The sequence below is a fragment of the Sinohyriopsis cumingii genome, chromosome 3 (genome assembly GCF_028554795.1).
Source record: "Sinohyriopsis cumingii isolate HCF-2022 chromosome 3, ASM2855479v2, whole genome shotgun sequence".
Classification (NCBI taxonomy): domain Eukaryota; kingdom Metazoa; phylum Mollusca; class Bivalvia; order Unionida; family Unionidae; genus Sinohyriopsis; species Sinohyriopsis cumingii.
In genome coordinates this window covers 67,401,652-67,416,664 of record NC_142963.1, presented here as the reverse complement: position 1 = coordinate 67,416,664, position 15,013 = coordinate 67,401,652, and the positions used below count along the sequence as shown (strand labels likewise).

The following is a 15,013-nucleotide window of genomic DNA, read 5'->3' as shown; positions in this document are numbered from 1 at the left end:
CTCTGATAGTCTTATAGTCTTTAGCAATAACAAGAATTTCAAATTACCTGCTGTGGTATAGATACTGGAAGTCAGCTTGGAAACATTTTAATTTACAACAAAGTAGACTTCATTAGAAGTCTTTTGGCAAAAAAACCCATGTCATAATAATCATCCATTCTAAGGGAATATTCCCAACAAATTTTGTAAGACAGTCATCATGGCAGTCATACTGGATGTACGATTAGCACCATTTTCATTTAGGACCAACTAGGTAACAATAAACAGTCTATTGGTGAAAATCCCATGTTCATATAGCCATCCATATAGAGAGGAATAAAGACAACAATATTTTCAAGAAATGAATTTCCATACAGAAGGTTTAGCAACAACAATATTTTCAAGATGGCTGTTTTTGGTGCAATACTGGACATCAGATTTGGACCAACCAGATATAATAAGAATACTCTTGGTGAAAACTCCAAGCTGACATGACCAACCATTCTGGAGGAGTAATGAAAACAAGGTTTTCAAGATGGTCACTACTGTGGCCATATTGGATGTGCAAGCATCATCATTTTCATCTAGGACCAACTAGACCACTGGATAAATTTAAATGTAGTGTACAGTTTCATCGCAATCCTCGAAGTAGTTTAGGAGAAGCAGTGATAACAAACTTGTGTTAATGGCCAGATGGATGTTGGACCAATGACAATGGACAACAGACAATGGACAACAGACCATCCCATAAGCTTTCCTGGTCTATGACCAGTAGAACTAAACATTGTGGTCTCCCATAGGGATTAACAGTTCAAAAAGACTGCATCTGTCTTCAGTTTGTGTTGTCAACTCAAACTGCATTTCAAAAGTGTTTCTTGTAGGCATAGTTAAAGAGAGAAAAGCTTCATTAATCTGACTGATATTAAGCAAATTCAAGCTTTTTTAAACTTATAAAGTGTGCAGCCTGTGCATATAAGATTGTTTATTAAAAGAATTACACTTATTCACAATTCTTGTTCACAAAAAAGATTTCTTGTGCTACAATTTTTAAGTACAAGGGCTATTAAAAAGTTGTGATTATTAGTGTGCTGTACAATAAACTTCTTTATTAGTGGACATTACATCAGTAGATCCCCTCAAAGCACTCCCCATGTACCTCTACATAATTTTTCAGTCTGATTAACCAATTATTAAATGACATTTTGTATTCGAGTTTTGGCATGTTTTCCAACTCTATGATGGCTTTCAAATTATCTGTCCCTCAATGAATCATTGATAACAGAATTTAGCCAAAAATCACTTGGAGCTAATCAAATCTGTATGGAGGATGTGGCAAAGTTTGGTTGCTCTGCTCCTTCGGGATGTTTGTCATGACAGCAGATTTATGTGCCAGTACATAGCCATGTAGTAGATGGATACCTGGATACCTATGCATGGATGGGTTGTTCAGTAGTGTTCCACAAGTTCTGGCAGCATTTGGAAGCATAAAAATGTTCAGTGACATTAAAAGAAACATGCACAAACACCTGGATAACCAGGACTATTGCACTGAAAAATACTGTGTATAAAAACTCTCTTGACAGTCCAACTATGTCAAGTGATTAGTGATCTCTGCTCAAGTTCTCTGATCCAAACTTTATTATTTTCTCTTAGATGGATTCAAAAAGCTAAATCCATATTTCTTCACCTGTAGCAATCTCATTAAAATATTTCAAGTAACTTTATATTTGGTGAGCAGCTGTTTGGCAATGAACACAGTTTGTTGGTAGCCAAGATGGCCCTTCAATTGAGAAGGTCAAATTGCAGGGGAAAAAACAAACAGCAACATGTCAACATTACTAAATTACAAGGTCTCAATCTCTGGCTGGAGTTCAACCTTACCCTCAAGAACAAGTTCTTCAAACAACTGCTGATCATTTCATAGAATTTTATTTTTCTATTAATTGGCATGAAATTTAATCATAGGTTAAAAGAAAAGAAAAATGTTTCACCAACAAATTCAGAAATTTTCAAATACCCCTCTTAAACTGAATATGCTGATTATATATAATTACAAATAATAAAAAAATTAATTAATAAAAGTTTCACCAATGATGTACAGTTTGTAGATGGTGTATATATAAGTTTCAACTTCCTGTTGTAGATGGTGTATAAATAAGTTTCAACTTCCTGTTGGTCCCTATTGTGTCTAATAACACCAGAAAACCTAAAATACAGAACCTTTATTGTGAGTAGCATTCAAGCATGCTACAATTCATAACAAATGCTAGTTACATTCAATGAATGAAGTTGAGAAGTGCATGACCATTTAATTCTTTGAGAATTCCTATGAATTTGTTAGCTATAAATTAACCAACCTGACTGTAGGAGAAAAGGAAGTCTTCAAAACAGGGCATCAAATGATCTCTAATGCTGGGAGCTACCAGGATACCAACCTGAAATATATTTTTTACATTTTATCACCATGGCTCAGATTTATTATAATCTTAAATTCATGTCATAAAAATTGTCAGTCAAAGAAAAATATGCTAGTTACAGCTATTAACAATGGGTGCATTGCAAAGGGTCTAATTACTAAATTTGCTCCAAGGAACTTTAAACAGAGGAACTTGTCTTAGAAAACCAAAGTTACAAGAAAATAAGCATTCATGAGCCATCATCTAAATGATGGTTTGAAATGCTAGATATCCAAGTCTTTAAAGTCTCAACAATACATGCAACATTCTGTGTGAAAATCTGAATTTATTCAACAAGGGCCATAACTGTGACCAAACTGGCATAGGCATGTCAAAATCCTAAACAATACTCATATAGGTCTATGAAACAATGTTGACGTAAGACTGCATCAGAATATGTTGAATGGTTCTTGAACTAACCTGACTACAAGCAACATTCCATGTAGAGATATGAAATTGATCCAAAAGAGCCATAACTCTCATCCACAGTGGAGTAAACAAAAACCATAAAAGTCAAATCAAGGTCTATGAGATAATGTTCCCACCAAACTCCATCAGAATGTGTTAAATGGTTCTTGACCTATGCAGACTGCATGCAACATTCCAAGTTTCTATATGAAGACAAGAATTTGCTAGACAATGGCCACCAGTAATAGAGATGAATAAACTAACTCCATAAAAGGCAAATGATTCTATGAGACAGTGCTCATAACAAATTCCATCAGAATATCTTAAATGGTTCTTCAGCTATGCCAATTACAAGCAATATCCCATGTGAAGATATGAAGTTGACTGTCAAGGACCATAACTCTATAAAAAAATAGAGTTGACAAGTCACAATATATAAAAAGGCACATCTAGGTCTTTCAATAAGCACACCTGAGCTATGCTGGATACAAGGATCTGCTGTAGTGGAGATTTAAAATTTAAAGAAACATGGCAATAGCTGCATGAAAATGAAACCTAAAAAGACCAAATTTTAATTTAAGAGGCACCCCTACATGTAACTGGGAATTCACAAACCAAATGTTATCAAAATATGTATAAGGGCTGCAGTGCTATGACGGATACAAGAAATGTTAACTTACGGACAGACAGAAAAGGTGATTAATATATACTATCTCAATGCAGGGTCCTAAAAACCACTATAATTAAGATTTATACTACCTTTTGATTTACTTATTGTATCAAAAAAAATTATTCTAGAGAGATTAAATATTTGCAAAATTAAAATTTCAAGACATGTAAAACTAATCAAGTTCCCCATGCAAACAAATTGGCTGCCTCAAGTACTGTACACCTTTAAAAGCTGATAGGGCAATACTAAGTGTCATGATAACAAATGAAAACATTCAAAAATAATGTTTATTTTAAAAAGTTGAATTCAGAACTCAAGTAATAAATCTGTGCTGATAATTATTTACCCTGCTGAGGTAGCACCTGGCATATATGGCCACCAGTGGATCACCAATCCCTCTGGTCATGATTGCCAACCTCTGGAGAGCCTCCGAATATTCTCTGCTCAACAATATTACACTCATGTTAAATTCAGTATAAAAATAACTTAAAAAGCAAAACACATATATGATATATCTTCTGGAAATGGGAAAACTCTTAAAACTCAATTTTTTTCTACATTAAGTAGAACCTCTGAATACTGCAATTTTGACAAAAGAAAACAAAAACAATTAACAACTTAGTTTTGCCTGCCCCTTGCAAGGTGTGTGTATATGTATATGTGTATATATATATATATATATATATATATATATATATATATATATATATATATATATATATATATATATATATATATATATACACACACACACACACATAAATACATACATACAGAGGCATTTTATAATCTCTGTTAATTTATACCATTAACCCTGAAATATGTTCTGATATCAGCTTAAATTTTGTAGCATTTAAAAAAAATTGCCTATGTTCCATTAGCAACAGGGTGACTAATGTTCCGGCAAGTTCCTTCAACTGTAATTTTGTTCTCCTTTTTACATAAAAATGATTATCACGAGTTGCCAGTTATATCAAACTAGCAACTTCTATGAGAATTAAAATCTCCTTCATGCTACACATGTATTCAAATCATCAAAGTTAATGTTAATTGATTTTGATTTTGGTTTTGTGGGCATAAACACCATTTTTAGGCACATGATACATGGCAGCCAGTATATCAGGTTAAGTAAGAACCCAGGAAGGACCAATGACCCACAGGAAGCTACTGGAAAACTTTCTGACATACCCACATTAGTCAAACTGAGACTCAAACTCTTGCACAGCAAGATGTATGAGTGATCTGTAAAAGTGAGTGCCTAAGACCACTCAGCTGCCTTGGGTCCCAATAATAATGGATGCTAGTCAAATAAAGTTAATAACTGTTGACAGACTTTAAATATAAATCCAGCTGACATGCACTACTTTCAAATCCACGCATCAGTAAATCTCTGAGATGCCTCCTTCGGTGTATCAAATCATGTGCATCTATCATGTGCAAACACTAAAAAGTAAAGCCTCTTGGCTCGGGATCCAAACACATCAACATGGCTGTATTATTTAATTCTTCAAGATAACAATTTTAAATGCCACTACTTCTTCGTTAATAGCACATGGATATAACTGAATGCAAATTCATGTTCTTTGTACTAATTAACAAACATGGCATGTTGCATTATACCATAACATTAAATCAGAATTTTAATAAACAGACTGAAAGGAGAAAATAAAAAAAACGTATGTTTTATTACAAACTGCAAATTATTTTCAAATGTATCACTGCAAAGAGAAAACAATCCACTAAGTAAAGTCAAAATTTTCACATTGGAATAGATGAAGACATATAACATATATGACGATTACACTAAAACCGAATTTGTGTGTGTGTGTGTTTGATTTGGATTTTTAACGTAGCTTTAACAAATTTTCAGTCATATCGCTATGATGTCTGCAGTGTTTTAGTTTACAGCAATGCCTAGCACTGGAGCATCATGCCGCAGACATGTAGCATGATGTCCCACCCAGTCACATTACCCTGACACCAGGCTGACCAGTCCTAACACTTGGCCGGGGATTGAACCCACAACCTCCCGCATCAGAGGCGGATGCTCTAACCACTAGGCCACTGGAGCGGTCTAAAACCGAATTTAAACACAAATTAAAATATGAATTTTACCTAACAAGATATCTTTAATTGTTATTTATTACCTTAATTTATTCAGTTAAGCAAACTGAAGTCTATTTTTGGCCTTTTGGCCTTTTATATAAGAACAAAATGGGATCCACACTTGCCTTGGCATTGTAAGCAAGTATGTAAGTCATCCAGTCACACTAAAACAAGGAAGCAGTGTATATCAACTAAGTTACAATTATGAATTATAACTGATGCAGAAGCAGTGTATATCAACTAAATTATTAATTATAACTGATGCAGATCATCACAATTTTCATGCAGCAAAATACAGATGTTGACAGATACATAAACAAAAACCATACCCCTTGTTGAGAAAACTGTAGCACTTCATAAGTGCAGCCTCTACATAAAACCGTGGTATCAATTCCCTAATTGATGCAATCTTGTAAAACCAGTTTCTACATGTCTCCTTGGCTGTCTCTGGCACCTGATCAGAGGTGAAGTTCTCTGTAAAGAATATTTTCGAATTAGAAGTCATAAAAATGTTTTTCCTTCAAAATTCCCCCAATTCTCATTATCATTAACTGAAAAGAAATAAGCAAAATAAAATCATTGGACAAACACTAAAGGTAAGAATTTCACTAAATGTTTGCAGGTTTGGATCAGCCTATGCTATACTTCTCGACTTAAGAAATGACTTCACTATATATTTTATTGTGCTATTAAATCTTACTGTAGTAAAATTTGCGAAAGGAAACTTCGTTATAAAAGGACAAGAAAACATTAGTCCCTCTTATCACCTAATTGTTGTCAGTATGACATCATATCATAAAATTGTCTGACATAGGCATAACATACATCATAATATTGTTTGGTCTGGTGCTTTATGGCACAGCAACACAAGTAGGTTATTTAGTGTTGAGGCAATTGGAGCAAAGTGCCTTGCCCAAGGACACACTACAGTAGCTGACCCATGTTAATCCAATGGCAGGATTCAAAAATGCACCCTTTTGGCCCAGAGTCCAGAACACAAATCACTGAGCCACTGTCACTCCTCATAACTTGCCTAATTAGAAATCACACAAGATGATGCACAAATCATGTGACTGATCAGTCTTTAGAGAGGTCACAAGATGAGACCCAGGGAGGGTGGGTGGGCATGTAATCTTTAAGAGTTCACAGGTTCAATGAAATTATCATCAAACTTCAACTTGGTAAGTATCGTTTAATTTTTCAATTTCAATGAATCCTTGGTACTCTCAGGGACCCCATGAAATATTTAGAGCGTATCCTGTGACAGAAGTATAGTAGGGTAAAAAAGGCAAATCACTGTGCATCAAAAATCATGAGAATTTATTACCCAGATGCAACTGAACATGATATATGCATATACTCAGTTTAATAACAATGGAGTGGAGCTGATCCAAATGGGTTTACACTGAATGACATGTTCAATGAGATATATTTTGGACAATATTTCAGGAATATTGAGTCTTTGCTTTGCTTTGAATGTTATAGCAAGAGGTACCTTGTCTGAATAAGAAGCACTAGTATACGCTGTTGTTATTTTGAGTTTAATGCCATTTCTCAGTGCAAGATAAGGTATACATGGTGTCCAGAATAACTGGTGGAGGAAGAACCAAAAAAACCTGCGGCAAGAGGCAAGAACCATCAATACATGGGAAGTTAATGGCAGCTTTCTCACATACCCACATTGGCTGAACCCGAGACTCAACTAGTGAATGCCGTTTATGTACTATATAGTATAAGATATCAGTACTGATGGCAGCAGCTTGCATTGTGAATTTCGGACATATTGAAATGGTATGCCTTAGATCTAAAGCTGACCAGTTAAAGCTGCACACAGGCAAATGAACCATTGCAAAAAGGGCAACAAGTTTAAAATCTTGGGTAAAAGGGTTAGGATATGAAACTCATGGGTCTAGAAAGAAAAAAAAGGCAAAAAGGAGGTGCAATTTTCAACCTTCTGCACATCCATATGTGAAATAACCAATCATCCATCTGAATAAAAATCTTGTGGAAACATGTATTGGGATGCATCCAGAAGTAACCCAAAAATGCATTTCCTACCACCACACCATATATGGCAAAAAAGTTAGAAACATGTAGTGATATCATGCTTTATGCAGATTTCTGAGTAATAAACTGTCAGAAAAAAAATTCTAAGCCTTAAAGCTGCAACATAACTTCAACTATTCAATGGTTTACAAAGTTAAAATAATGATAAAGTGATACATGTAATTGAGAAAAGGTTTTAGGGTTTATTTTCACATTAAATGCTGCTGTATTAAAAAACTGATCTCTCTTTAATGTCCCTTCCTTACCAGTGATTTGTATCATTCTGAAGGGATGATTTAAAAGAACATTTTCCATGCTACACAAACCTGGTAATCTGACAGGTACTCCACTGCCTGGAGGAATGTACTGGGCTTTTTCATAAAGTCTTTCATAAACCAACCTACCTACAATAGAAACAAAACACATGAAATCAATCAAGCTTCATTAAAGTGTTCTTGATTACCTGCTTCACTGATTGTACATTTTTACAGTGATAAAATAATTCCACTTAGTTCTGGATATTTTGAGGCACATAATGTTATTTAGTAAGCACATGTCAATATATTAGAGTCTTGTGCGCCAGTGAGAAACAAACTGTTGTATTCAAAGTCACACAATCAGCAGGAAAATCTGGGTGAAGATGGATGAGACTAAATCCATAACACACATTTAGCTTTATGAGATAAATGCTCATATCAAACTGCATCAAAATATCTTCAGTGGTTCTTAAACCAATTACAAGCAATATCTTATGTGAAAATATGAAGTTATTTGTTATGGTTCATAAACACCAATAAAACTGGAGCTGTTGAGACAAAACCCATAAAAGGCATGTCTTGGTCTAATACACATAAAAGGCATGTCTAGATCTCTCCTAAATTGCAGCAGAATATGCAAAATGATTCCCAAGCTAGTGTAGATTTGGTATGCAAGAATTTGCTAGAAAGGACGATAACTCAGTCCAAATGGAGTAGACAAGACTAAACCCATAAAAGACATGCAAGTCTATGGGACAATGTTCATTCCAAATTACACCAGACTATGTCTAATCGTTCTTCAGTTATTCCATTTAGATGTAATATTCCATGTAAATATTTGAAATTGACTGTCAAGGGCCATAACTCAACCTAAAATGGAATAGACAAAACAAAGTACATCAAATCCAGGTCAAGAAAACAATGTACACACAAATTTATCAGAATATGTTAAATAGTTCCTGAATTATGCTGGTTACATGGGTCCGCTGTAGTGGAGATTTAAGATTTAATGGAAAAAGGACAATAACTCTATGAAATCTGACAGAAAAAAGAAACCTTTCAAAGTAACTTCTGTGTTTAATAGTTTTATTCACATGCCAAAGGCATTCATTCGTGTGTAAGGATTTCAGAGCTATGGCGGTTAAAAGTGTGAATGTATGGCAAGATGGACAGACAGAATAATGGACAGAGGAGAAAGCTGATCACTCTAGGGCAAGGGTGTCCAACCTTTTATTTGGCTGGGGGACATAAGAGATAAAACACTTAAAGTCATTGGCTTCATGAGCAAGAACAGTTCCTTATCACTATTTATGCATATTAATACACATTTTCAAATGGACTGCCTTGTACATGGCTACAGGCTGCACAATGTGAATGACTGGATTGCATGCAGCCCATGGGCCATGGTTTGGACAGGCCAAGTACTGAAGTAATAGTTTTATAATTTAGATCCACCCCTGTAGGGTGGTGATAGGTGTTTAGGATGCAGCACATGGATCATAACTCAAAAGCATCAAGATTTATACTCTATAAATACATTCAGGTACATGTGTATATACAGTCATACTTGTTAATATCAGCCACCGATGCTAAAAAGTTAAATTGGTCTTTATACATGGGTTGGTTTTGAGATGTATGAATGGACCAGTTTTAATTTAGAACCAACTAGGTATCATAAGAAGTCTACTTGTGAAAATCTGATACTGATATAACCATCCATTTGAACAAGAGTAGACATAACAATATTTTCAAGATATGACTTTCCAATCAGGTGGAGTAACAATAACAAGATATACAAGATGGCTGCTGTGTCTCTGACATATTGGCACCATTTTTATTTAAGACCAACTGGACATCATAAAAAGTCTTCTAGTACAAATTCTATATCAGTATGACTTTCTGTTCCAGTAGTGTTGTGATAACAAGACTTTTAATAATATGACTGTCATGGTGGCCATATTGGAACAGTCATGCCAGATCAGCACAATTTTTATTTACGACCAGCTAGACATCAAAAGAATCCATTTAGTGATAACAAGATTTTCAGTGTGTGTGTGTGTGTGTCTTCTTGTCTATGACCAGCAAAATTAAAATAAACACCAATATAAAAAATTCTATTATCTCAAAATACTGTATTTTCACAGCAGCTTTTTATGGAAAAATAAAGGAATAACTATTGCTGTAGAAACAGGTGATGAAACACAAATTCTTACCAAACGTATCCAAAATATCAGTGACAAGTACAAATTTGCTTGGATAGAACTGAATAACATTAGTATCAGCAAGTAACTTGGAAGTCTGAAAAACAAAGAAAGACAAAGACAAAGATATAGTACACTGTATCAAAGGACTGTCAGTGAGCCACATCATCTAAAAGAATTTCATTGACTTCTTTCATTCTTTGACAAATTTGTGTAGATGTTTCTTCTTAAATTTATTCCAACATCAGCTATGGGTGAACACAAAAATACAATGTAAAAATGGACAAAAAAGAAACATTTCTTTCCTAGTGTTTCTTGGTGTTTTAACTCATCTAGGTAATCCGTGTCTTTATTTGCAAATTGTGATTACACAAAAGGATATGGCATAGTCAAGTCTATTTCAATACATCCTATACATTAAGATTTTTTATTTTTACTTGTGTAGACCGCAAAGGGAATATGGTTACACAAGTAAAATGCCAAAAATGCACTCTTTCCATCTTAAATTGAACTTGCCATAAATTAGAATAATGGCACATCCAGAAATTTCAAAAGTGGGGCTACAATGTGAAAAAATAATAAAAATAAAAAAATCTAACATATATGTACAGTCTTGACAAGATGTATGAAAAATATTTACAAATGGGTTTGATCCCATCAAAGTGACAGCTGCATTATTTGCAAAAGATTTACCAACATAATAAATGGCTCTAAGATAATATTAGGCCATGCCTATTTAAATAAGACAAACTCTTTAGATTATATTGGAAACTGCAAGGCACCTTGGTCTGACAATTTGAACCAATTATGGGGAAGTGTCGACTATTCCCACCACACTACACCTGGCATTTTGTATTGTCATCAAGACTCAAATTAGGCATACAGAGTTTCTCACTACTCTGAAGAGTGGCTCAGTATAATACAGTCCCTGATAAAGGACAGGATAAGTCATGGATCCCATTATACTGGCTGAATTATATATCTCCATACAATGTACTTCAGTATAACACAGTCCCTGATAAAGAACAGTATAAGCCATAAATCCCATTATACTGGCTGAATTATATATCTCCATACAATGTATTTCAGTGTAACACAGTCCCTGATAAAGAACGGTATAAGCCATAAATCCCATTATATTTGCTGAATTATACATCTCGATACAACGTACTTTAGTATAACACAGTTCCTCATAAAGCACAGGATAAGTCATGGATCCCATTATGCTCGCTGAATTATATATCTCCATATAATGTCTTGCAGTATAACACAGTCCCTGATAAAGCACAGTATAAGTCATAGATCCCATTATACTGGCTGAATTATACATCTCGATACAATGTACCTCAGTATATAACACAGTCCCTGATAAAGCACAAGATAAGTCATGGATCCCATTATACTGGCTCAATTATATTTCTCTGTTTAATGTATCTCTGCATAAGGCAACCTGAAATATATCATACTGCATTTTTATGGTTCTCCTGAGTAAGATTATAATATTAAAGGGAAATCTGTGTCCGACTTACCTGAACAGCTTTATAGTAAGGGAACAATGTGTCTGACTTACCTGATTAACAGTATAGCAATGGAGCACTATATTTCTTACCTAAACATTATTAGAGTTAAGAAAACACCATATCTCACTTACCTGAATACATATTTTCAGTGCCTTGACCCTCTGGTCTTCGCTCCAGGCTTTTATCAAGGCCTGGTTCAGCTCATCTATTCTGCTGACATACTCCTGCTGGCTCAAGTTGAGCGTCTCCTGAACCGAACCCTGAGACATATAGGGAAACATTGTATAGGTTAATTACATGATTTAATAATAGCTTTATACATCTAGATACAAACAATATGTCATAGGCTCTACTGAGATTTAACTTTTTTCTTAAGCAATAAATGCAAGTTAATTCATGTACAGTCAAACCCGGTTATCTTGATTACGTCGGGGGTGTAAAAAAATCGTCGACATAACCGGGTCCCGAGATATCCGGGTTCATAAAAACCGGTAATTTTAAAAATGTCCTTGAGCATTACTCCTGTCTCTTGCTGGTGTTTACTAGAATCCCCTCCCACTGCATGTTACAATAAAATAAACAAAACGCTTAATTGATAATAAAATGAAATGAACTAACCTGGTGTTGTTATCATTTATTCCTTTTTTATCATCATAAGTAATTTATTAAAGAAAAAATATATCTATGAACTCCATATATCACATGTAGCGTATGCATCCATTACTGTAGTGTGCATCACTTATGTCAGATAACACACGACGCATTTTTATAATTGATGTGAATATTGAAAAACAAATCATGTTTGGTTGTACTCAGAGGTTTGAATATGTTATCAGATTGAAAAATGGATCAAAGAAAATCACAAACGAGAGAGTGAGAGAGAAACATCCACCGATTGCTTTCAGGCACCCGCCATTCACGCATAACGCGGTGTTAGGTGCAAAATAACCAAGATTGTATTATATCCAGGTTAATATATGACAGTATCTCGCAGATAAAGATCAATAAATGTTTTTGAAAATACATGTACATGTACATTGACTGTGAGTGCAAATGAGGAAAAGCAATCCTATAAACCAACTCTGCTAGACGCCATCATGTATGCCCGTGCAGCTTGGAACAGTGTATCGCCGAAAACCATTCAAAACTGCTGGTTCCATTGTATTTTTCCGGAAATTTCTGATGAAGAATTTCACCAGCAGTGTTTAATTGCACAAGAAATTAAAGAGCCTCAATCAGAAATAGGTCTTGAAGCGATGGCTGATGAGATTGCGGACTCCATAGGCATTGCTCGGGATGAATTTTCTAATTATGTTCACGTGGATGATGATGCCAATGCCTATGGTGAACTTACTGATGAGGAAATAATCCAATCGGTGACAACGAAGCAGATACAATCATGCAAGCAAGATGATGATGATGATGATGATGATCAGCCTATCACTATCCCAAGCTACAGTGAAATGGCTGAATGCATTAAAAAAATGAAATTGTTTGTGGCAAGTGTCGACGGTGCCGAGCATATGTATGAAAACGTAAGTGCTTTTGAATCGTTCGTTACAGATCAGCACCGGAGTAAACAAAAGCAGACTGATATTACTTCATATTTTCTACAAATCGATCGCTTTTGCTGACTATTTCTTGTACAATTTCTGTGAGATTGACGTTAAAAAGTTGCATTTCGTCGAATTAAGCGGGTCCACATGTTACTTCGGACCGAAACTTATGCCCGACATAACCGGGTTATCGACTTAACAGAGGTCGAGATAAGCGGGTAAAAAATAGCATAACAAAGAAGAATTTTTTCGGGACCGGACCAAAACGCTCGACATAAGCGGGTTGTCGAGATAACCGAGGTCGAGATAAGTGGGTTTGACTGTACCTTCTTGCTCTTTAAAATATTTTGTGTTATAATGTGGTTTGGTATATAATGATGATAGCAGTTAAAGACCCTGATTACAGTGTTGTAATAAAGGAGATCTGAATTTGCAAGTAGCTATTACTCTGAATGAACCAGAATAAAGAATGTATTTGAGATTAAAATGATGTGTTTTGTTTAGACAGTAAGATTGGATATGCTAGGGTCAGGTTTTGGTATAGACAGTAAGATCAGATATGCTGAGGGTCAGTTCTTGGTATAGTCAGTAAGACTGGTTATGCTGGGGTCAGTTTTTAGTAAAGACAGAAGACTGGATATACTGGGGTCAGTTTTTGGTATAAACAGTAAAAGTGGATATGCTGGGATCGGTTTTTGGTATAGATAGTAAGATGGGATATGCTGGGTTCAGCTTTTATTAAATTCTGTGGTATACTGGCTGTAAATGCACAGATATTTCATTGGCCAAAAGAACCAATAAGCTAGAACTTTAAATAAGTTCAATAATTTGGTGTAAATTTACTTTGCAAATTTTTAAGGACTTCATTGTTAAAACAAACTAACAGTTTAAATACTTCAATGAACAATGCTTCTATGTTTACAGAATGACTCCGTTTTCAATCCACAAAACAGCTTTTGTTTTGCAAAATTACAAAAACTGAGGGTTAAAAAACTTAGTAATTTCACTTTATTATATCATAATGAGAGAAATTAGTTACCTCCTCAAAATCATCAAGTTGCTCCAACCTATTTTTAACCTTGTCTGTAACAGTAGTTGTGGTCTGGGTCTTGATCACCACTTTAAAAAACAGTACATTTATTTGTAATATGCTCCAGGTATGAATGTAGGTACTTACCCAAAAGTATAAAATATTTACTGAGTATTGATAAACAAATCATTGCAAACTGTGACTTTGGCACCAGATTATTAACTTTGATATGATTTCTTTTTTCAAAAGCATATAGCTGGTAAAAATTAAAATGATAACCTTATTTTGTATTTCTTCTTCACCTATCAAACATTTACTCAAAAAGGCATCATCAGAGGTAGATAATTAATATGTAAATTCACACAATGTATTTTTTCTTTAATTACATAGAAAATGAAAGAGTTCTTCATATATTCATTAATTCATTGACTGGACACTGGATGCATGACTTAGTATGATTCCAGAGCTAGTAAGAAACATTTACCTCACCACTTTTAGAACATTTAAGTAAAATAAACCTACATGTACCAGGCTGCAACCACTTGCTGATATGAATGAAAATGCAAAGCAGATTTTTAGCAAAAGTTGGATCCTAAGTTTGAATTAAGAAATTTATTTAACCAAGAAATGTTTATGCTGTAGAAATAACTTCTTTATTTCAAAATTATACAACAAAAATATAAATAAAGATTGATGGTTACTTTTAAAGCATTCTAGTAAATGACGAACAAGCAATTAACTTTCAATTTCCATCAATCTCTAATGCAATACATGGAATCTGCAT

General features: G+C 34.5%; 1 protein-coding gene across 1 annotated transcript in view; it reads right to left on the bottom strand.

Moving 5' to 3' along the window:
* LOC149803028 (VPS35 endosomal protein-sorting factor-like) overlaps window positions 1-15,013 on the bottom strand; it is a 73,422-nt gene that overhangs the window by 43,765 nt on the left and 14,644 nt on the right. Inside the window, exons 5-11 of the mRNA XM_089952585.1 lie at window positions 14,239-14,318; window positions 11,775-11,903; window positions 10,136-10,220; window positions 7,992-8,069; window positions 5,949-6,093; window positions 3,860-3,953; window positions 2,337-2,414 (exon numbers count right to left, since the gene is read on the bottom strand). Coding sequence (XP_089808711.1) covers window positions 2,337-2,414; window positions 3,860-3,953; window positions 5,949-6,093; window positions 7,992-8,069; window positions 10,136-10,220; window positions 11,775-11,903; window positions 14,239-14,318 — 689 coding nt within the window. The remainder of the gene's footprint in view (window positions 1-2,336; window positions 2,415-3,859; window positions 3,954-5,948; window positions 6,094-7,991; window positions 8,070-10,135; window positions 10,221-11,774; window positions 11,904-14,238; window positions 14,319-15,013) is intronic.